The sequence below is a fragment of the Netta rufina genome, assembly GCF_964035555.1.
Source record: "Netta rufina genome assembly, chromosome: 37".
Lineage (NCBI taxonomy): Eukaryota > Metazoa > Chordata > Aves > Anseriformes > Anatidae > Netta > Netta rufina.
The window spans coordinates 415,493-437,685 of NC_140161.1; the positions used below are offsets into that span (position 1 = coordinate 415,493).

The window sequence follows — 22,193 nt, forward strand, 5'->3', positions numbered from 1 at the left end:
CACGCGGCGATTGGCTCACAGCCCAATAAAGGCGCGACCTCTTTTCCCGCCCAACCCCTTGACTGACAGGCTCCTCCGCGCAGCCATTGGCTCGTAGCGCTAGGAGGGCGGGACCTCCCCTCAGCCTACCTCAGCCATTTGATTGACAGGTGAAGTCGCGCGGCGATTGGCTCACAGCCCAATGAGGGCGGGACTCAGCTTCCCGCCCAACCCCTTGACTGACACCCCTCTCCGCTCCCCCATTGGCCGCGGGGGCGGGCTTTGCGCGTTTTCTCCCTCCCCATTGGCCGCCGCGGCGTTGGCGGCCGGAAGCGGCTCCTGAGGCGAGGCGGAGAGGCGGCAAGATGGCGGCGGGCGGCCCGGGGGCTGCGGGCGCCGCTCGGGTGTCGAGCGGGCGGGAGCTGGGCTGCGTGCCCGAGGTGGCGGCGGCGCTGGGGGCCGTGGCCCGGCAGGGGTGAGCGGAGCCTCGAAACCCCCCTCGGTGGTGACCCTCGGGGTGGGATTTCCGCTGCCCTTTGACCTCTGACCCCTCGGTTTTTTAGGTTCGACTTCCTGGCGGCGCCGCTTTTCCACCCCCGGCACCGCCGCGAGTTCGGGCTCAGCCCCGCCAGGGACAGGCCCGGGCCGCAGACGCGCTCCGACCTGCTGCTCAACGGCAGGGGTGAGCGGGGGTGGGCTATAGGGTGGTTATAGCGGGTCTATAGGGGGTCTTTGTGGGATTTGGGGGGGCCATAGGGGGCCTATGGGGGTGTATTGGGGGTTCTATGGGATTTGGGGGGGCTATAGGGTCTGGAGAGAGGGCTATGAGGGGATGTAGGGGGCTATAAGGGACGTATGGGGTTCTGTAGGGGATTTGGGGGGGCTAGAGGGGGCTGTGAGGGGATTTAGAGGGGTGTAGGAGGGGCTATAGGGTATTTAAAGGGGATATAAGGAGGTTATGGGGGATTTATATGGGGTATAAGGGGGCTATAGGGGATTTGGGGGGGTATAGGGGGGATATAGGGGGGTCTGTAGGGTGGCTATGGGGGCTGAGGAGGGGATATGGGGGGTTTGTAGGGGATTTAGGGGGGCTATTGGGGGTGTATGGGGGTTATAGGGGATTTTGGGGGCCTATATGGGGTCTGTAGGGGATTTGGGGGGTCTATAGGGGAGCTATAGGAGGTTTGGAGAGGCAATAGGGAGGCTATATGGGGTCTGTATGAGATTTAAGGAGTCTATAGGGGATCTAAAGGGCATATAGGGGATTTGGGGGGTCTATAGGGTCTTTAGGACCCTTTTAGGGCTCCTTTAGGACCCCCGTGTCCCCCCCAGACTGGACGACGCTGATCGTGGGCCGCCTGTCCCCATGGATCCGCCCCGACTCCCCCCTGGAGCACGTGCGCCGCAACTCCGAGGCGGTGAGCGGGACACGCCCCCTCGGCTGCGAGCCACGCCCCCTCACCTACAAGCCACGCCTACCCCCTGCGAACCACGCCCACTCTGTACCAAGCCACGCCCCCACCAACCTGACCCCCCATCACATGACATTGAGCCTCCCAGCCCTCAAAGCCCCGCCCCTGTGGCTGAAACCCCACCCCTCGCTAAAGCCACGCCCCCAAGGATGTCCCTACACACCTAAGCCCCGCCCACTTCCATAAGCCACGCCCCCTTTCTGAACCCCGTTGCCCCAGCTCAGCCCCTCCCACCAAACCCCTGCCCCCTGAAGCCCCGCCCCTCAGGCCACGCCCACCAGACTCCACCCACTCAAGTCCTGCCCCCAAACCAACACCTCGAGGCCCCTCCCACTCTGACCACGCCTCCTTTAAGCCCCGCCCACCCCCTGTAAAACACCCAAGTCCCCATCCCACCACCCTGCCCTCCCATTAAGCCACAGCCACGGCCACTTAAGCCACGCCCACCAGACTCCACCCACTTAAGCTCCACCCCCAATGCATCACCACAACCCCCTCCCACTTTGACCACGCCCCCTTTAGGCCCCGCCCACCCCCTGTTACACACCCTGGCCCCTTATCCCACCCCCCTGCCCTCCCCCTCAGACCCCTCCCCTCGCCCCACCCCCTCAGTCCCCGCCCCCCGGGGCCCCCGCCCAGTTAGGCCCCGCCCCCGGGGCCCCGCCCGGCTAAGCCCCGCCCCCCAGGCCATGCTGCAGGAGCTGGATTTCGGGGCCTACCTGGGGCTGCCGGCCTTCCTGCTGCCCCTGCGCGGCGCCCACAGCCCCAACCTGGCCCGGCTGCTCAGCGCGCACCTGCACAGCGGCCACCACAGCGCCGCCGTGAGCACTGGGGGCACTGGGATATACTGGGAGGGACTGAGAGGGGCTGGGAGGGGGGCTGGGGGCACTGGGAGGGGGTTTGGGGGGGGTATGGGGGGATATGGGGGGGTAATCCGGGGTTATGGGGGCATATAAGGGGTTATTGGGGGGTTTTGGAGGGATTGGGGTGTACTGGGAGGCACTGGGATATACTGGGAGGCACTGGGAGGGGACCAGGGGGCACTGGGAGGGGGTATAGGGTGGGTAGGGGGGGGTTATAGGGGGGTTATAAGGGGTTATTGGGGGGCTGGGGGAAATTGGGAGGGAATTGGTGTGTACTGGGAGGGACTGGGAGATACTGGGAGGCACTGGGGGGGGACTGGGGAGCACTGGGAGGGGACTGGGATATACTGGGAGGGGTTATCAGGGGGTTATTGGGGGGCTATAGGGAGTTTTGGGGGAATTGGGGTGTACTGGGAGGTATTGGTAGAGACTGGGTTATACTGGAAGAGACTGGGATATACTGGGAGGGGAAATGGAGGCACTGGGAGGGAACTGGGGGGCACCGGGAGGGGCCTGGGAGCTACTGGGAGGGGGCTGAGGGGCTCTTGGGAGGCACTGGGCTGTACTGGGAGGGCCGAGGGAGGCGGGGGGGGCTCTTACTGGTCCGTACTGGTCCTTACTGGTCCGTTCTGGGGCAGTTCTGGGTGCGGGTGCCGCTGGTGGCCCCCGAGGACTCGCGCGATGACGTCATTGAGAACGACCCCCCTGGGGCGGGGGGGGAGGGGGCAGCCGAGGAGCGCACCTGGCACTGGTGGGCACTGGGATATACTGGGAGGGACTGGGATGTACTGGGAGGGGACTGGGAGGGACTGGGATATACTGGGAGGGGACTGGGAGGGGGCTGGGGGGCAATGGGAGGGACTGGGGGGGGAAATGGGGGAACTGGGAGCCACTGGGATGTACTGGGAGGGGACTGGGGTGGACTGGGAGGGACTGGGAGGGTTTTGGGGTGAAAAATGGGAATTTTGGGGCAAAATGGGGGTTTTTGGGGGAAAATGGGGATTTTGGGGGGAAAAAAGTGAGATTTTGGGGTTAAAAGGGGGGATTTGGGGGTCGAGAGGGGGATTTTTGGGTCAAAAAGTGGCATTTTGGGTCAAATCCGTGAACTCAGGGGTAAGAAGGAGGATTTTGGGATAGAACCATGGGATTTTGGGGCCCGAGGGAGCTCGTTGGGGCGAGAAGAGGAGGTTTTGGGGTTGGGCGGGGCCCCGTTTTGGGGCTAAAAGCGGGGATTTTGGGTCCGGCAGGTGGCACAACTTCCGCACCCTCTGCGACTACAACAAGCGGGTGGGCGTCGGTGAGTGGGGGCGGGGCCTGGAGGGGGCGGGGCCTCACCGGGTGGGGGCGGGGCTTCACGAGGGGGGCGTGGTCTTGAGAAGGGGGCGTGGCCTAACCCTTTGTATGGATCACATAGGAAGGAACCATAGGGGGATGTCATGGGGGGGCGTGGTTTAGCCTAGTGGGCGTGGCCTAACCCTAAGGGGTGTGGCCTCACGAAGGGGGTGTGGCATAAACGAGGGGGCGTGGTTTCATGAAGGGGGCGTGGCCTAACCCTTGGATTACCTAGGGAACCATAGGGGGGTGTCAAAAGGGGTGGGGACAAAACCGAGGGGCGTGGCTTTATAAAGGGGGTGTGGCCTAACCGCAGGGGGCGTGGCTTCGCGAAGGGGGCGTGTCTCATCCCAGGGGGCGTGGCCTCAATGAGGGGGCGTGGCCTAAGCCTTGGCACAGGTCACAGAGGGGAACCACAGGTGTGTGTCCGGGGGGGTGGGGCTAAACCAGGGGGGCGTGGCTTTGTAAAAGGGGCGTGGCCTCTCGGAGGGGGCGTGGCCTCCCCGAGGGGGCGTGTCCTGACCGTCCCCGCCCCCCAGCGCTGGAGGTGGGCCCGGACCTGCCGTCGGGGGCAGCGCTGGAGCGCTGGCTGGGGGAGCCCCTGCGGGCGGCCCTGCTGCCCACCAGCCTCTTCCTCACCAACAAGAGGGGCTTCCCCGTCCTGTCCCGCCCACACCAGCGCCTGCTCGGCCGCCTGCTCAAGGTTTGGGGCCAAAAGCGGGGATTTTGGGGCTTTAGGGAGCAGTATGGGGTGGGTTATAGGGGGTTATAGGGGGTTATAAGGGGTTATGGGGGGTTATTTGGGGTCCTGGGGGGGCTTCCCCGTCCTCTCCCGCCCCCACCAGCGCCTGCTCGGCCGCCTGCTCAAGGTTTGGGGTGAAAAACGGCGATTTTGGGGCTTTGGGTGGCAGTATGGGGTGGGTTATAGGGGGTTATAAGGGGTTATAGGGGGGTTATGGGGGGTTATTTGGGGTCCTGGGGGGGCTTCCCCGTCCTGTCCCGCCCACACCAGCGCCTGCTCAGCCGCCTGCTCAAGGTTTGGGGCCAAAAACGGTGATTTTGGGGCTTTGGGGGGGTTACGAGGTGGGTTATAGGGGTGCTATTTGGGGTTATTTGGGGTTATATGGGGTCATGGGGGAGGTTTTGGGGTACAATGGGGTGGTTCTGGGGCTGGGAGGGGGGTTGTGGGGCAGTTGTGGGGCTGGGAGAGAACCTGTGGGTCCCGGCCCCAGATCTATGGGGCAGCCCATGGCTCTGTGGGGCACAGTAAGAGATCTATGGGTCCCCATCTCAGCTCTATGGGGCAGGCTGTGGGTCTGTGGGTCCCATTATGGGCTCTGTGGGTCCTGCCGTGGGTCTGACCCCCCCCGCCCCCCAGCTGGAGGTGCAGGTGGTGCTGTGGGGCGCCCCCCACCACGGGGGGAAGCCGCTGGGCGCGTACCTGCAGTACCTGGAGCACCTGGGGCAGAGCCGCCCCCCCCCCCTCCGCCTACGAGCTCTTCGCACGCGGCTACGAGGACTACCTCCAGTCCCCCCTGCAGGTGGGCGGGGCCACGGGGAGGGGGCGGGGCCACGGGGAGGGGGAGGGGCTAAAGGGGAGGGGGTGGGGTTAAGGGATGGGGTGGGGTTAAGGGAAGGGGTGGGGGTCATGGGGAGGGGTGGAGGTGGGGGGAAGATGGAAGGGGGAGGGGTAGGGAGGGGAAGGGGGGCGTGGTTTGGGGAAATGGGCGTGGTTTGGTCGAAAGGGGCGTGGTCTGGTCGAAAGGGGGCGTGGCTAGTAAAAGGGGGAGTGGCTAATGCAAAAAGGGGAAGGGTTAGGGGGAGGGAGGGGGTGGGTGGGGATGGGAGGGAGAGGAAAGGGGGGGAAAGGGGGCGTGGTTTGGGAAAAGGAGGCGTGGTTTGATGGAAGGGGGCGTGGCTAAATGCAAAAGGCGTGGTGAAGTCAAAGGGGGCGTGGCTAACACAAAGGAGGTGGGGCTAACCCTAAAAGGGGAAGGGGGAGGGAAGGGAGGGGGTAGGAGTAGATGGGAGGGAGGAGAAAGGGTCAAAGGGGGCGTGGTTTGGTTAAGGGGGCGTGGCTGATATAGGGGTGTGGCTTAGAGTGGGCGTGGCCTCAGTGGGCAGGGCCTGACGGGCTGTAGGCAGGGAATCAATGGGGAATGGGGGAGGGAGGCGTGGTTCAGTTAGTAGGCGTGGCCAAATGTGGGTGAGGCCGACGAGGGGGCGTGGCTTTGTGCTAAATGGGCGTGTCCCTTGCTGGCCCCGCCCCCCGGCAGCCCCTGATGGACAACCTGGAGTCGCAGACCTACGAGGTGTTCGAGAAGGACCCAATCAAATACTCCCAGTACCAGCAGGTGGGCGGGGCTTGGAGCCTGGGGGGCGGGGCTTCGCACTCAGGGGGCGTGGCCACGCGTGACCACGCCCCCTAATTGGCCACGCCCCCTTTCCTAGGCCATCTATAAGTGCCTGCTGGACCGCGTGCCCGAGGAGGAGAAGGACACCAACGTGCAGTGAGTGCCCCATGGGGCTGTGGGGCGGCTGTGGGGTGGCTATGGGGCGCTATGGGGTGCTGTGGGGTGCTGTGGGGCAGCTATGGGGTATCTGGGGCTGTATGGGGTGGTTATGGGGTATCTATGGGTCTCAGTGTGTCTGCCCCCCCGTCTCACAGGGTGGTGCTGGTGCTGGGCGCGGGGCGGGGTCCCCTGGTGAACGCCACCCTGCGGGCAGCGCGCCAGGCGGCTCGGAGAGTGCGCGTCTACGCCGTGGAGAAGAACCCCAACGCCGTCGTCACGTGAGCGACCCACAGGGACCCCATAACCGCCCCATAGGGACCCCATAACTGACCCGCAGGGACCCCATAACCACCCCGTAACCGCCCCAGAACCGCCCCATAAACATCCCATTAGCATTCCATTAACATGCTATAACTGCCCCATAGAGACCCCATAAATACCCCATTAACATCCCATAATAATCTTACAGTGACCCCATAACCGCCCCATAACTGCCCCATAGAGACCCCACACCGCCCCATAAGCCAGCCTGTAGCCCCGCCCCTTTCCCCGTGACCCCGCCCCTTTCCCCATAGCCCTGCCCACAACCCTGTGGCCCCGCCCTCATATTCCCTGACTCCATAACCCCACTCCCTTCCCCCCTAGCCCCTCCCCTGACCCTGCTCACTGCCCCATAGCCCCGCCCACCACCCCGTGGCCCCGCCCCTGACCCCGCCCACCACTCCTTGACCCCACCCACAACCCTGTGGCCCCTCCCCTATAACTCCCCTCTCACCGCCCCATAGCCCCTCCCCTGACCCCACCCACATCCCCATGGCCCCTGCCCTATAGCCCCTCCCCTGACCCCGCCCCTCCCTGTAGCCCCGCCTCTGACCCCACCCCCTTCTGTCGTGGCTCCTCCCCTTTTCCATAGCCCATTCCTGCCCCTTACAACCCCACTCCCTTCCCCCATAGCCCCCTCCCCTTCCCCCATAGCCCCGCCCCTGACCCCGCCCACCACCCCATAGCCCCACCCCTTTCCCTGTAGCCCCGCCCCCTCTTCCGTAGCCCCTTCCCTGACCCCATAACCCCACTCCCTTCCCCCATAGCCCCCTCCCCTCACCCCGTAGCCCCTCCCCCTCCCATGTAGCCCCTCCCATGGCCCCGCCCACCACCCCATAGCCCCGCCCACTACCCGTGGCCCCTCCCTCTCCTCCATAGCCCCTCCCCTATAACCCCTTCCCTGACCCTATAACCCCACTCCCTTCCCCTAAAGCCCCCTCCCCTTCCCCCGTAGCCCCTCCCCCGGCCCCGCCCCCTCGCCGTGGCCCCTCCCCCGGCCCCGCCCCCGACCCCGCCCCCCTGTTGGCAGGCTGGAGAGCTGGCAGTACGAGGAGTGGGGCGCGCAGGTGACGGTGGTGCCGCGGGACATGCGCGAGTGGCGGGCGCCCGAGGCCGCCGACCTGCTGGTGTCCGAGCTGCTCGGCTCCTTCGGGGACAACGAGCTGTCCCCAGAGTGCCTGGACGGCGCCCAGCCCTGCCTCAAAGGTGGGGGGCTGTTTGGGGGAAATATCAGCGGGTTTGGGGTCACTGGGGTCAATAGGAATGGGTTTGGGGTCAATAGGGGCGGGTTTGGGGTCAATAGGGGCAGGTTTGGGGTGTTGGGATCCACAAGGAGCTGTCCCCAGAGTGCCTGGACGGCGCCCAGCCCTGCCTCAAAGGTGGGGGACAGGGATTGGGGTCTGGGGGGTCAGTAGGGACGGGTTTGGGGTCAGTAGGGGCGGGTTTGGGGTCAGTAGGGGCAGGTTTGGGGTCAGTAGGGACGGGTTTGGGGTCAATGGCGTCAATAAGGATGGGTTTTAGGTCAATAGGGACGGGTTTGGGGTCAATAGGGACGGGTTTGGGGTCAATAGAAACGGGTTTGGGGTCAATAGGGGCGGGTTTGGGGTCAATAGGGGCGGGTTTGGGGTCAATAGGGACGGGTTTGGGGTCAATGGGGTCAATAGGGGCGGGTTTGGGGTCAATAGCGGCAGGTTTGGGGTCAATAGGGACGGGTTTGGGGTCAATAGGAGCAGGTTTGGGGTTAATAGGGACGGGTTTGGGGGTTTTGGGGTCAATGGGAATGGGTTTGGGGTCAATAGGGGCGGGTTTGGGGTCAATAGGGGCAGGTTTGGGGTCAATACGGATGGGTTTGGGGGTTTTGGGGTCAATAGGGGCGGGTTTGGGGTCAATGGGAATGGGTTTGGGGTCAATAGGGATGGGTTTGGGGTCAATGGGGGCAGGTTTGGGGTCAATAGGGATGGGTTTGGGGTTAATATGCCGGGATTTGGGATTTTGAGTCTATAGCGACGGGATTTGGGTGCTTCAAGGCCGTTGCGTTCAGTGCCGATTTTTGGGGTGTAAAGTTGGGTTTTTGGGGTTTTGGGGTTGGTTTTGGGTTTGTGGGATGGGTTTTGGGGTTGTGGGGCTGTGTTTTGGGGTCAGTATGCCGGGATTTGGGATTTTGGGTCTATAGTGACAGGATTTGGGCGTTTTGGGGCCGTTTCGTTCAGAGGCTGTTTGTGGGGTTTGGGTGTGGTTTTTGGGGCGTAAAGTTGGGTTTTTGGGGTTTTAGGCTGGGTTTTGGATTTTGGGGTTGTGGGGTTGATTTTGGAGTTGTGGGGCTGTGTTTTGGGGTCAATATACCATGATTTAGCATTTTGTGCCTATAGTGCCGCGTTTCGGGGCCGTTTCGTTCAGTGCCTGTTTGTGGGGTGTGGGTGTGCGTTTTGGGGCGTAACGGCGTGTTTTTGGGGCTCAGAGGGGGGCGTGAGCATCCCCTGCTCCTACACCTCCTTCCTGGCCCCGCTGTCCTCCTCCAAGCTCTACAACGAGGTGCGCGCCTGCCGAGAGCGCGACCGCGACCCCGAGGTGAGGGGATTGGGGGATTTGGGGGGATTTGGGGTCATTTGGGGTCATTTGGGGGGATTTGGGGTCTTGGGAGGGATTTGGGGGTCATTTGGGGTCTTGGGGAGCTCATTTGGGGGGTCTTTGGGGGGGATTTGGGGTCATTGGGGGGATTTGGGGGTCATTTGGGGTCTTGGGGAGCTCATTTGGGGGGTCTTTGGGGGGGGGATTTGGGGTCTTTGGGGTCTTTGGGGGGGCTTTGTAGGGTCTTGGGGTGGTCCTGGGGGTCTTTGGGGTCTTTGGGAGGGATTTGGGGTCGTTTGGGGGATTTGGGGTGTCTTGGGGTGGTCCTGGGGGTCATTTGGGGGGGATTTGGGGTCATTTGGGGTCTTGGGAGGGATTTGGGGTCTTGGGTTGGCCATGAGGGGTCCTTTGGGGTCTTTGGGGGGGATTTGGGGTCTTTTGGGGGTTTTGGGGGGACTTTGGGGTCTTGGGGTGGTCCTGGGGGTCTTTGGGGTCTTATGGGGGGCCAATTGGGGTCATTTGGGGTCTTTTGGGGGGGGATTTGGGGGTAATTTAGGGTCTTTAGGGGAGATTTGGGGACTTTGGGGTCTTTGGGGGTCATTTGGGGTCTTGGGGGGGTCCTGGGGGTTTTTGGGGCCTTTACGGGGTCTTTTGGGGGGATTTGGGGTCTTTGGGGGGATTTTGGGGGCTCATTTGGGGTCTTGGGTTGGCCATGGGGAGTCTTGGTTGGCCATGGGGCTTCTTTGGGGTCTTTTGGGGGGATTTGGGGTCTTTGGGGTCTCATCTGGTGTCTTGGGGTAATCCTGGGGGTCTTTGGGGTCTTTCTGGGGTCTTTGAGGGGTCTTGGGAGGGGATTTGGGGTCTTTTGGGGGGAATTTGGGGGTTTTGGGGTCTTGCGTTGGCCATGGGGGGTTTTGGGGTCTTTTGGGGGTCTTGGGGTCTTTTGGGCGTTTTGGGGTCTTTTGGGGCCTTGTGGGGGTGTTTGGGGTTTTGTGTCGGAGGCGGGGTGGGGGCGTGTCCGTGGTGACGTCACAGTGACGTCATGCCGGGCCCCGCCCCCAGGCGCAGTTCGAGATGCCGTACGTGGTGCGGCTGCACAACTTCCACCAGCTGGCCCCGCCCCAGCCCTGCTTCTCCTTCCGGCACCCCAAGACAGGTAGGGGGCGGGGCCGCGGGGGGACACGCCCACAGAGGGGCGGGACCTCCCGGACCACGCCCACAACTGGGCGGGGCCTCGGGGAGAGACGAGCAGCGAGGTGGTGCGACGCGCTCCCACCACCTCGGCTCCTCTCCCTTTCTTATCAAAGGGGCGGGGCCTCTGGGGACACGCCCACCAAGTAGGCGGGAGCTCGTAGACCACGCCCACAATTGGGTGTAGCCTCCTAGGCCACGCCCACAACTGGGCGGGGCCTCGGGGGGAGACGCGACATTATGGTGCGATGCCCTTCATTGGCTCCTCCCCCTTTTATATAAAGAGGGGCGGGACCTCGGGGTACACGCCCGCAAAGTGGGAGGGGCTCATAGACCACGCCCACAATGGGGAGGGGTCTCAGACCACGCCCACAACTGGGCGGGGCCTTGGGGGGAGATGCGCAACAAGGCGGCGTGATGCCCTACCGCTGCCCTACCTTGGCTCCTCCCCCTTTTCTACCAAAAGGGGCGTGGTCTAGAGGAAGGGGGCGTGGTCTATGGTTGACCACGCCTCCCTTAGACCACGCCCACAAGTGGGCGGGGCCTTGGGGAGAGTCAACAAGGCAACGCAACGCGCTCCAACTGCACGGTCCCGCCCGACCTTGGCTCCTCCCCCTTTTCTACCAAAAGGGGCGGGGCTTAGGGGGAAGGGGCGTGGCCTAGGGCTGACCACGCCCCCTCCCGGCACAGACCCCGCCCAGGACAACAGCCGGTACGTGCGGCTGGCGTTCCGCGTGGAGGTGAACACCGTGCTGCACGGCTTCGCCGGCTACTTCGAGACCACGCTCTACGGGGACATCACCCTCAGTGAGGGGGCGGGGCCTGAGGGGGCGGGGCTAAAGGGGGAGGGGCTAAAGGGGGCGGGGTCTCGGGGGGCGGGGGCTAAAGGGGCGGGGGCTAGAGGGGGTGGAGATGGAGGGTCAGCAATGGTCAATGGGGTTGTTGGGTTGGGGTCAAGGGGGTGGGGCTTAAAGGGGGTGTGGTTCAAGGGGGAGGAGCTTAAGGGGGTGTGGTCTCAGGGGGCGGGGCCTCAAGGGGTGGGGGCTAAAGGGGGAGGAGCTTGAAGGTGTTGGTCAATGGGGTCAATGGTGGAGGATTGGGGTCAAGGGGGCGGGGCTTAAAGGGGGAGGGGCATAAAGGGGTGGGGCTACAGGGGGAGGAGCTTAGGAGGGTGGGGTCTTAGGGGCGGGGCCTCAAGGGGTGGGGTGTAAAGGGGGTGGGGCTTGAGGGTCATCAATGGTCAATGGGGTTGGTTTGGGGTTGGGTTGGGCTCGACGGGAGGGGCTTAAATGGGTGGGGTTCAAGGGGGCGGGGCTTGAAGGGGTGTGTCCCCAGGGGGCGTGGCCTAACGGGGCGTGTCCCTGCAGGTATCCGCCCCGAGACGCACTCCCCGGGGATGTTCTCCTGGTTCCCCATCTTCTTCCCCATCAAGGTGAGGGGCAGGGCTCCCAGTGCTCCCAGTGCTCCCAGTACACACCAGTACACACCAGTCCCCTCCCAGTATCCCCCCAGTCCCCAGGCGGCCATCTTGCTTGACCCCCTTGAGCTCCGCCCCCTCATGGCGGCCATCTTGGGTGGGCAGCCATCTTGGGTGGGCAGCCATCTTGGGTGGGCAGCCATCTTGGGCGGGCAGCCATCTTGTTGGCCCCCACTGGGCTCCCCAAGAGGTCGGCCATCTTGTGTTGACCCCCAGGGTGATGGCGGCCATCTTGGGTTGACCCCAAACATCTTGGCAGCCATCTTGGTTGACCCCATTGTGCTCCCCAAGCAGGCAGCCATCTTGTGTTGACCCCCAACATCTTGGCAGCCATCTTGGCTCAACCCCATTGTGCTCCCCATGATGGCGGCCATCTTGTGTTGACCCCCAAAGTGACGGCGGCCATCTTGGCTCAACCCCACGGGGCTCCCCATGATGGCGGCCATCTTGTGTTGACCCCCAGGGTGATGGCGGCCATCTTGGGTTGACCCCAAACATCTTGGCGGCCATCTTGGCTCAATCCCATGGGGCTCCCCAAGCAGTCAGCCATCTTGTGTTGATCCCTAGCGTCTTGGCGGCCATCTTGGCTCAACCCCACGGGGCTCCCCATGATGGCGGCCATCTTGTGTTGACCCCCAAAGTGACGGCGGCCATCTTGGCTCAACCCCATTGTGCTCCCCATGATGGCGGCCATCTTGCGCTGACCCCCAGAGCCCCCCCACGCTACCGGCCACCCCGGGACCCCCCCGTAACCCCCTCCCCTCTCTCCCCGCAGCAACCCCTGGCGGTGCAGGCGGGCGAGGAGGTGGCGGTGGCCTTCTGGCGCTGCGCCACCCCCAAGAAGGTTTGGTACGAGTGGGCCGTCACCGCGCCCGCCTGCTCCGCCCTGCACAACCCCACCGGCCGCTCCTACACCATCGGCCTCTGAGCTCAATAAAGCGCCCTCCAACGCACAAACACGCCTCCCGGCGGCCATCTTGGGGCGGCGGCCATCTTGGGGCAGCGGGGCGGCCATCTTGGGAGGGGATCAGGCGTCTTTTTAGGGGGGGGTTAAGTGGGATTTACGGGGATTTGGGGACTGTTTTCGACACTGGGAGGTTTATGGGGGTATTTGGAGGGGTTTTGGGTTGGGGGTAGGCAGCCATTTTGGGAGGGGGCGGCCATCTTGGGGGAGGGGAGCGGCCATCTTGGGAGGGGGGCGGCTGGCCTTTTGGGGGATTTTGGGGGGGTTTTAAGTGGGATTTGGGGCTATTTTGGGACTGTTTTTGACACGGGGGGGGATTATAAGGGACAATTGGATGGGTTTTGGTTGGGGTGAAGCGGGAGGGGGCGGCAGCCATCTTGGGAGGGGGGCGTCCGCCTTGTGGGGGGCATTTTATGCATTTTATTTCCTTTTTTAAGGGATTTGTGGGGTTTTGGGGCCTGTTTTCAACACTGGGGGAGTCACCAGGACGTATTGGGGGGGGGAAGGCCATTTTGCCCCCCCCCCCGAGCCGCCGCCATGTTGCTCAGGCTTCACCCGGGCCGACCAGGCCGCGTCTCCATGGCAACAGCGCGCCCGTAGGGGCGGGGGCGCGGTCTCCAAGGCAACAGCGCGCGGGGCGGGGCCTCTGCGACGTCACGGGGAGGGGGGTGGGGCTCCGTCCCCATAGCAACCGCGCCCCGGTAGGGGCGGGGCCGCGTCTCCATGGCAACCGCGCCGGCCCTCCCTCCCCTTTCACCCCCGGGCCAATCGGCGGCGCCGCTCCTTCGCCCCGCCCCTTCGCGGACCCGCAGCCAATCGCAGAGCGGCGGGGCGGCTCCGCGATCCAATGGGCGCGTGGCGTGGGCGGGGCCGGGGCCGCGCCTGCGCGGCGCGGAGGGGGCGGGGGGAAGGTTCTGGAGGCCGCCGCCATCTTAGCGCCGCGTCCCGGCCGCCGCCGCCGCCGCCGCCAGCCGGGAGGGGCCCGGTGAGGGGAGGGGGGGGCGGCCGTGACGTCAAGGGGCGTGACGTCACCCGGCGTGACGTCACGGCTCGGGGGGGGGGCGAGGCGAGGGGTTGCGGGGGGAAGAGGGGGCCCGGAGGCGGGGGGGGGGGGGGGAGAGCGCGGTGCGCATGCGCGGGGGAGGGGTTAAAGGGAGGGGGTGTGGCTTCGGGTGGGCGGGGCTTGGAGGGGGCGGGGATTAAAGGGGGCGGGGCCTCGCGGCCGGGCCCTGGAGGAGAGGGGGAGGGGGGAGGAGGGGGCACGGCCCTAAGGGGGGGGGGAGGGGGTTGAGGGGGCGTGACGTCACTACCGGGCGGCGTGACGTCACGGGAGGGGGGGGTGTCTGTGTGACGTCACTTCCCGTGCAGGAGGAGGAGGAGGAGGGAGCCGTGGTTGGGGGGAGAGCCCCCCCCCAGGCAGCGGGCGGGGGGATGGAGGCGGGGGGCTCGAACCCGCCGCCCGACGCGGTGAGTGTGACGTCACGGGAGGGGGCGGGGCGGGTGACGTCACCGGTGACGTCGGGGAGTGACGTCAGGGGGGTGGGGGCGGGGGGTGGGGGGGGTATGGGGGGTGATGGGGTGGGGTCAGGGGGTCACCGGGGGGTCACGGGGTCACTTGGGGTCACGGGGGGGTCGTGGGGTCGGGGGTTATGGGGGGTGAGGGGGGGCTGGGGTTGTTTTGGGGGCGTTTTGGGGGATTTTGGGCCTGTTGTGGGTCTGTTTTGGGTCTGTTTTGGTCTTTTTGGGGTCATTTCGGGGCCGTTTTGGGGTTTTGTGGCTGTTATGGGGTCGTTTTGGGGCCATTTTGGGGGGTTTTGGGGTCATTTCGGGGCCGTTTTGGGGTTTTGTGGCTGTTATGGGGTCGTTTTGGGGCCATTTTAGGGTTTTTGGGGTCATTTCGGGGCCCTTTTGGGGTTTGGGGCCTGTTTTGGGGTGATTTTATGTCCCCCTTTTGGTTCTCTTTTGGGGCCTGTTTTGGGGTTTTTGGCATCGTTATGGGGCCATGTTTGGGTTTCAGATCAGTTTTGGGGCTGTTTTGGGTCCGTTTGGGTGCATTTTGGCATTGTGGGCCTGTTTTGGGGCCACTTTATGTCCGTTTTGGAGCTCTTTTGGGTCCATTTTGATATTTTTGGGGTCGTTACGGGTCCATTTTTGTGTTTGGGGGTGGTTTGGGGCCTGTTTTGTCTCTTTTTGGGTCCATTTTGTGATTTTCAGTCTGTTTTGGGGGTCATTTTATGTCCGTTTGGGGTCCATTTCAGGTCTGTTTTAGGTCTATTTTGGGGCTTTTGGGGTCATTATGGGGTTATTTGGGGTCATTTGAGGGTTTTGGGTCTGTTTTGGGGTCATTTTATGGCCATTTTGGGACCATTCAGGGTTCGTTTTGGGGCCATTTTGGGTCAATTCTGTGGGATTTTGGAGTCATTACGGGGCTGGTTTTGTCTTTTGGGGCAGTTTTGGGGCTGTTTAGATTCTTTTTGGGGTCATTTTGGGGCCATTTTGGGGTCATTTCAGGATTTTGGGGTTGTTTGGGTTCTTTTTGGGTCCATTTTGGGCTTTTTGGGGGTTATTATGAGCCCATTTGGGGTTCATTTTGGGTCCGTTTTGGGTCAATTTTGTGGGCTTTCATTACTGGTCCGTTTTTGTTTGTTTTTCTTTGGTTGTTTTGGGCCGGTTTGGGTCTTTTTGGGTCTGTTTTGTGATTTTCAGTCTGTTTTGGGGTCATTTTATGTTCGCTTTGGGTCCCTTTTGGGGCCATTTTGGGTCTGTTTTGGGGCCATTTTGTGGGTTTTTGGGGTCATTCCGGGTCCATTCTTATTTTTGGGGGGGCATTTTTGGGCCAGTTTTGATTCTTTTTGAATCGATTTTGGGGGTTTGGGGTCATTATGGGGCCGTTTTATGTCCATTTTGGGTCTATTTTGGGTACGTTTTGGGATCATTTTATGTCAGTTTTGGGTCCATTTTGGGGATATTTTGGATCTGTTTTGGGTCAATTTTGTGGGATTTTTGGGTCATTCCGGGTTCATTTTTGTTTTTGGGGCTGTTTTCGAGGCTGTTTGGGTTCATTTTGGGTCCATTTTGAGCTTTTTAGGGGTTATTATAGAGCCATTTTGGGTTCATTCTGGGTTTTGGTTCCGGTTTGTGTCCGTTTTGGATCCATTTTGGGTCAATTTTGTGGGATTTTTGGGTCATTCCGGGTCCGTTATTGTTTTTTGGGCTGTTTTTGGGGCTGTTTGGGTTCATTTTGGGTCCATTTTGAGCTTTTTAGGGTTATTATGGAGCCATTTTGGGGCCATTTTATGTCCGTTTTGGGGCTATTTTGGGTCTGTTTTGGGTCAATTTTGTGGGATTTTCGGGTCATTCCGGGTCCGTTTTTGTTTTTTGGGCTGTTTTTGGGGCTGTTTGGGTTCATTTTGGGTCCATTTGGGGCGTTTTTGGGCCAGACGGACGCCATGACGTCGGACGACTTCGACATCGTCATCGAGGCCATGCTGGAGGCGCCCTACAAGAAGGAGGAGGTGGGCGGGGCCTGGGGGAGGGGGCGGGGCTTCTGCGGGGTGGGCGGGGCCTGAGAATGGTGGGCGGGGCTTGAGGTGGGAGGGGCGGGGCTTAAGGTGGGAGGGGGCGGGGCTTGGGGGCACCCTGAAGGGGATTTTGGGGGTAAATGAAGGGTTTTTTGGGGGCGGTTTTAAAGGGTTTTGGGGGGGATTTAAGGGGGTTTTGGGGGGCGTTTAAGGGGTTTGAGGATCACTTAAAGGGGTTTTGGGGGCGTTTAAGGGGATTTTGGGGTCACTTCAGGGGTTTTAGGGTCACTTGAAGGGGTTTAGGGATCCCTAAAGAGGTTTTAGGGGCATTTAATGGGATTTCGGGATCCTTAAAGGGCTTCTGGGGTTATTTTAGGGGTTCAAGGGTCAGTTTAGAGGGTTTTGGTGTCACTTTAAGCAATTTGGGGATCCCTAAAGGGATTTTGGGGTCAGTTTAGGGGTTTTAGGGTCACTTGAAGAGGTCTTGGGGTCATTTAGAGGAGTTTTGGGGTTCCTGACAGGGCTTTGGGGTCACCTAAAGGGGTTTTAGGAGCACTTTAAGGGGTTTTGGGGGTATTTGAATGGTTTTGGGGTACCTTAAAGGGGTTTTGAGGCCATTTAAAGGGGTTTTGGGGCCATTTCAGGGCATTTTGGGGACTTTTAAAGGGGCTTGGGGATCCCTAAAGGGGTTTTGGGGCCGTTTCTGGGCTTTTGGGGTCTGCCCCTGACGCCCCCCTCCTTGTTCCAGGCCCAGCCCGGCCCCTCCAAGCCGCCGACGGAGCCCCCCCCCCCCGCAGGTGAGGCTGCTTTTGGGGTGAAAAAAGGCAATTTTGGGTCCGGGAGGGGGGAATTTGGGGGGATTTGGGGGAAATTTGGGGGATTTTGGGGTAAATCTGGGGGATTTTGGCCCCGCAGCCGCCGGCGGAGGAGCAGAGCAAAGAGACGAAGAAGGAGAGCGGCAGCAGCAGCAGCAGCAGGTGAGCCTTTGGGGCGAAAAACGGCGATTTTGGGGCTGCTGAGGGCTTTAGGAGGGAATCGAAGGGGTTTGGGGAGGAATTTGGGGATTTTTGGGGGGAAAAATGGGGATTTTGGGGGCGATGAGGGGTAATGGGAATGCATTGAAGGTTTTGGGGGGGGGTTAAGGGGTTTGGGGATGATTTTTGGGAGAAAAAATGGGGATTTGGGGGCCAATAAGGGTTTATGGGAAGGCATTGGAGGTTTCGGGGTGGATTTAAGGGATTTTGGGGTAATTTGGGGGGCAAAAATGAGGATTTCGGGGTCACTAAAGGGTTATGGGTAAATACTGAGGGGGTTGAGAGGAATTTTAGGGATTTTGAGGGTAATTTGGGGGAAAAGAGGGTGATTTTGGGGTCAGTAAGTGGTTATGGGAAGGTATTGGGGGTTTTGGGGTGGGTTTAAGGGATTTTGGGGCAATTTGTGGGGGAAAAATGTGGATTTTGAGTTCAGTAAGGGGTTATGGATTGGTGTTGGGAGTTTTGGGGCGGATTTTGGGGTGAAAAGTGCGGGTTTTGGGGCCGATAATGAGCCCGGGAGCTTCCAGAGAGAGACAGGGAGGATTTGGGGCGAAAAAGGCGGATTTTGGGGCCTGCCTTTTAGCGTTTTTTCCCCCCATAACCAGCAGCCGGAAGAAGCGGAGCCGCAGCCGGAGCCGGAGCCGCGACCACAGACACAGGTGAGGGCTTTTTGGGGCCAAACCCGGCTCTTTCGGCTTCCCCGCGCCCTCCGTTGCCGTTTTGGGGCTAAAAAACCCCCAAATCAGTCGCAGCCGGGACCGGGACCGGCGCCGCCGATCCCGCAGCCGCGACCGCCGCAGCCGCCACCGGTCCCGCAGCCCGCGAGCGCCGCCGATCCCGCAGCCGTGAGCGCCGGCGCGACGAGCGATCCCGGTACCCGATTTCCCCTTTTTTCACCCCAAAATAGCCGTTTCTAAATATCTCGGCCCTTTTTTGACTGATTCGGTCGTTTTCGGCCCCGTTTCAGCCGCCGCTTCGGGCACAGCAAGAGCCCGCTCTACCGGGAGAAGAGCCCCGTGCGGTGAGCCCCCGGGACTGGGAGGGATTTTGGGGGGAATTGGGGGATTTTGGGGTCCTTAGGGGGTTTGGGGGATTTTGGGGGGTTTTCAGGGGGATTTGGGGGATTTTGGGGGGGATTTGGGGGATTTTGGGGTCATTGTGGGGGGTTGGCGGAATATAAGGGGGTACAGAGGAGGATTTGGGGGATTTTGGGGGAAATTTGAGGGATTTTGGGTGGGATTTGGGGCGTTTGGGGGGATTTTTGAGGGTTTTATAGGGGATTTGGGGGGTTTCATGGGGGATTTCTGCGGTTTCATAGGGGATTTGGGATTTTTATAGGGGATTCAGGGTTTTTATAGGGGATATGGGGTGGTTATGGGGTATTTGGTGTCTTAGAGGGGATTTGGGGGGGTTTTATAGGAGATTTTGGGCATTAAATAGGGGATTTTGGGGGTTTCATAGGGGATTCTTGGGGTTTTTATAGGTAATTTGGGGTTTTTATAGGGGATTTGGGGTTTCTATAGGGGATATGGCGTGGTTATGGGGTATTTGGTGTCTTAGAGGGGATTTTGGGGGTTTTATAGGAGATTTTGGGCATTCTATAGGGGATTTTGTGGGTTTCATAGGGGATTCTTGGGGTTTTTATAGGGAATTTGGGGTTTTTATAGTGGATATGGGGGTTTGTGGGGGATATGGGGTTGTTACGGGATTTTTGAGGTCTTTTAGGGGATTTTTGAGGTTTTATAGGGGATTTGGGGGGGGTTTATAGAGGATATAGGGTGGTTATGGGGTATTTGGGGTCTTATAGGGGATTATTTGAGGTCTTACAGAGGATTTTGGGGGTTTCATAGGGGATTTTGGGGGGTTTTATAGAGCATTTGGGTTTTTTATAGGGGATTTGGGGATTTATGGGGGATATGGGGTGGTTATGGGGTATTTGGGGTCTTATAGGGGATTTTGGAGGGTCTTATAGGGGACTTGGAGGTTTCATAGGGGATTTGGGGGATTCATAATGTATTTTTTTTGGTTTCATGGGGGATTTGGGGGGTTTCACGGGGTTTTGGGGGGTTTTGTAGGGGATTTTTGGGGTTCTTTAGGGTTCTTTAGTGTCTTTTTGTGGTTTATTATAGAGTATTTGGGTTTTTTCTAGGGGATTTGGGGCTTTTGTAGCGCATATGGGGGTTTACGGGGGATGTGGGGTGGTTATGGGGTATTTGGGGTCTTATAGGATATTGGGGGGTTTATTATAGGGGATGGGGGGATAGAGGGGTCCTGGGGGGCTCTGTGGGACCTTGGGGGGCTCTGTGGGATTTGGGGGGGCCCTGGGGGTCTCTGTGGGGTCTGGGGGTGTTATGGGGGGGCCATGGGGCCTTATAGGGTATTTGGGGTTTTATAGGGGATGTGAGGATATGGGGGGGATAGGGAGGCTCTGGGGGGCTCTGTGGGGTCCTGGGGGGCTCTGAGGGATCTGGGGGGGCCCTGGGGGGTCTGGGGGGGTTATGGGGTGTTAGGAGGGTGTTATGGGGCCGTGGGGCCTTATAGGGGATTTGGGGTTTTTATAGGGGATTGGGGGATAGGGAGGGATAGGGGGGCTTTTTGGGGTCCTGGGGGGGCTGTGTGGGATCTGGGGGGTCTGTGTGGGATCTGGGGGTGCTCTGTGGGGTCTGTGGGGTCTGTGGGGGGGCCGTGGGGCCTCACGGGGGTGCCGCGACCCCGCAGGGGAGCCGCTGGGCAGCCTGAGCCCCGAGGAGCGCGACGCGCGCACGGTGTTCTGCATGCAGCTGGCGGCCCGCATCCGGCCCCGAGACCTCGAGGATTTCTTCTCCGCCGTCGGAAAGGTGCCGCGGGGCACGGTGGGGTCAGGAGCACCCTTATGGGGTCAGAAAGACCCTCATGGGGTCACAAACACCCTCATGGGGTCACCAGGACACTCATGGGGTCACCGGGACACTCATGGGGTCACCAGGACACTCATGGGGTCACCGGGACACTCATGGGTCACCAGGACACTCATGGGGTCACCGGGACGCTTATAGGGTCAGGGGCACCCTTATGGGGTCAGGAACTCCCTTATGGGGTCAGAAACTCCCTTATGGGGCCAGAAAGACCCTTATGGGGTCAGAAAGACCCTTATGGGGTCACCAGGAGCCTCATGGGGTCACCGGGACACTTATAGGGTCAGGAGCACCCTTATGGGGTCAGGAACGCCCTTATGGGGTCACTGGGATCCTTATGGGGTCACCAGCACACTTATAGGGTCAGGAACACCCTTATGGGGCCATAAAAAACCCTTATGGGGTCACTGGGACACTTATGGGGTCAGGAACGCCCTTATGGGGCCATAAATACCCTTATGGGGTCACTGGGACACTCATGGGGTCACCGGGACGCTTATAGGGTCAGGGGCACCCTTATGGGGCCATAAATACCCTTATGGGGTCACTGGGACACTTATGGGGTCAGGAACGCCCTTATGGGGCCATAAATACCCTTATGGGGTCACTGGGACACTCATGGGGTCACCGGGACGCTTATAGGGTCAGGGGCACCCTTATGGGGCCATAAATACCCTTATGGGGTCATAAATACACTTATGGGGTCAGAAAGACCCTTATGGGGTCACCAGGAGCCTCATGGGGTCACCGGGACACTTATAGGGTCACAAACACCCTTATGGGGTCAGGAGCAGCCTTATGGGGCCAGGAGTGCCCTTATGGGGCCAGAAAGACCCTTGTGGGGCCATAAATACCCTTATGGGGTCATAAATACCTTTATGGGGTCACCAGGAGCCTCATGGGGTCACCGGGACGCTTATGGGGTCACTGGGATGCTTATGGGGCCATAAACACCTTTATGGGGCCATTAAAACTCCTATAGGGTCACTAAAACCCTTATGGGGCCATTAAAACCCTTATAGGGGCCCCTATAAGACCCCCAGGACCCTTTTAGCCCCCCCAAGACCCTTTTAGGACCCCCGTAAGTCCCTCAGGACCCCCACAAGCCCCCCCAAACCCCTTATAGGGCCCCCAAACCCCTTATAGGGCCCCTTAAACCCCTTATAGGGCCCCCCAAACCCCTTATAGGGCCCCCTGTAAGCCCCCCAGGACCCTTTTAGGCCCCCCAGGCCCCCCATAAGACCCCCCCAGGCGCCCCCAGCCCCTTTTAGGGCCCCCCTCCCCCTTATAGGGCTCCCCCTCCCCTTTTAGGGCCCCCCCCTCCCCTTATAGGGCCGCCGCCCCCTTTATAGGATTTCCCCTCCCACGCCCCCCCCCGCCGCCCCTACCCCCCCGCCCCGCCCCGCCCCTCGGGAGGTGGCCACGCCCCTCTGGGCTCGGCCACGCCCCTCGGGGCATGACCACGCCCCCCCGGGGTCCTGGCCCCGCCCCCAGGTGCGGGACGTGCGCATCATCTCGGACCGCAACTCGCGGCGCTCCAAGGGCATCGCCTACGTCGAGTTCTGCGACATCCAATCGGTTGCCGCTGGCCATCGGGCTCACCGGGCAGCGCCTGCTGGGCGTCCCCATCATCGTCCAGGCCTCCCAGGTAGGGGGGCGGGGCCTCCGGGGGGCGGGGCCCTCCGGGGGGGCGGGGGCCTGGGAGGCGATTGGAGGAGGTTGGAAGGGGTCAACGTTGGCCAACGGTCTTCGAGGTGCGCCCTCGTTGAGGTTCCCGGCGTCATTTTGGACTTCCAGGGGGTGGGAGGGGCTTAAAAAAGAAGGGCGTGGTCTAAAGGGGGCGTGGCCTAAAGTGGGCAGGGTCTAGGAGGGGATTGGAGGAGGTTGGGTGAGGTTGGAAGGGGTCAACGTTGGCCAACGGTCTTTGAAGCATGGCCTCCATGGCCTCCCTCCTGTGATCTTGGACTTCCTTTGAGTGGGAGGGGGTCTAAAAGGGGCGTAGCCTAAAAGGGGAGGGGCTTAGAGAAAAGGGGCGGGGTCTAGGAGGGGATTGGAGGAGGTTGG

At 61.2% G+C, this 22,193-nt stretch overlaps 2 protein-coding genes across 2 annotated transcripts in view; both read left to right on the plus strand.

Annotated features, from left to right (window-relative positions):
- The first annotated feature begins 323 nt into the window (after positions 1 to 323).
- On the plus strand, positions 324 to 12,662 carry PRMT5 (protein arginine methyltransferase 5). The gene is given in 18 exon segments (XM_084304233.1): positions 324 to 454; positions 543 to 661; positions 1,312 to 1,397; positions 2,138 to 2,272; positions 2,953 to 3,065; positions 3,562 to 3,611; positions 4,186 to 4,349; positions 5,025 to 5,120; positions 5,122 to 5,187; positions 5,923 to 6,000; positions 6,098 to 6,156; positions 6,315 to 6,437; positions 7,511 to 7,686; positions 8,939 to 9,048; positions 10,111 to 10,204; positions 10,930 to 11,046; positions 11,607 to 11,671; positions 12,492 to 12,662. Coding segments are annotated over 18 exon segments (1,914 nt in total). The 5' UTR covers positions 324 to 344; the 3' UTR covers positions 12,645 to 12,662.
- A 923-nt stretch (positions 12,663 to 13,585) lies between these two features.
- Positions 13,586 to 22,193, plus strand: part of MMP14 (matrix metallopeptidase 14) — a 17,174-nt gene continuing 8,566 nt past the window's right edge. Inside the window, 13 exon segments of the mRNA XM_084304245.1 lie at positions 13,586 to 13,665; positions 14,049 to 14,147; positions 16,121 to 16,195; positions 16,950 to 16,989; positions 17,109 to 17,178; positions 17,844 to 17,894; positions 17,982 to 18,054; positions 18,056 to 18,108; positions 18,203 to 18,254; position 18,256; positions 19,954 to 20,072; positions 21,624 to 21,710; positions 21,712 to 21,777. Of these exon segments, the coding sequence (XP_084160371.1) occupies positions 14,112 to 14,147; positions 16,121 to 16,195; positions 16,950 to 16,989; positions 17,109 to 17,178; positions 17,844 to 17,894; positions 17,982 to 18,054; positions 18,056 to 18,108; positions 18,203 to 18,254; position 18,256; positions 19,954 to 20,072; positions 21,624 to 21,710; positions 21,712 to 21,777 (723 nt within the window). The 5' untranslated portion in view covers positions 13,586 to 13,665; positions 14,049 to 14,111.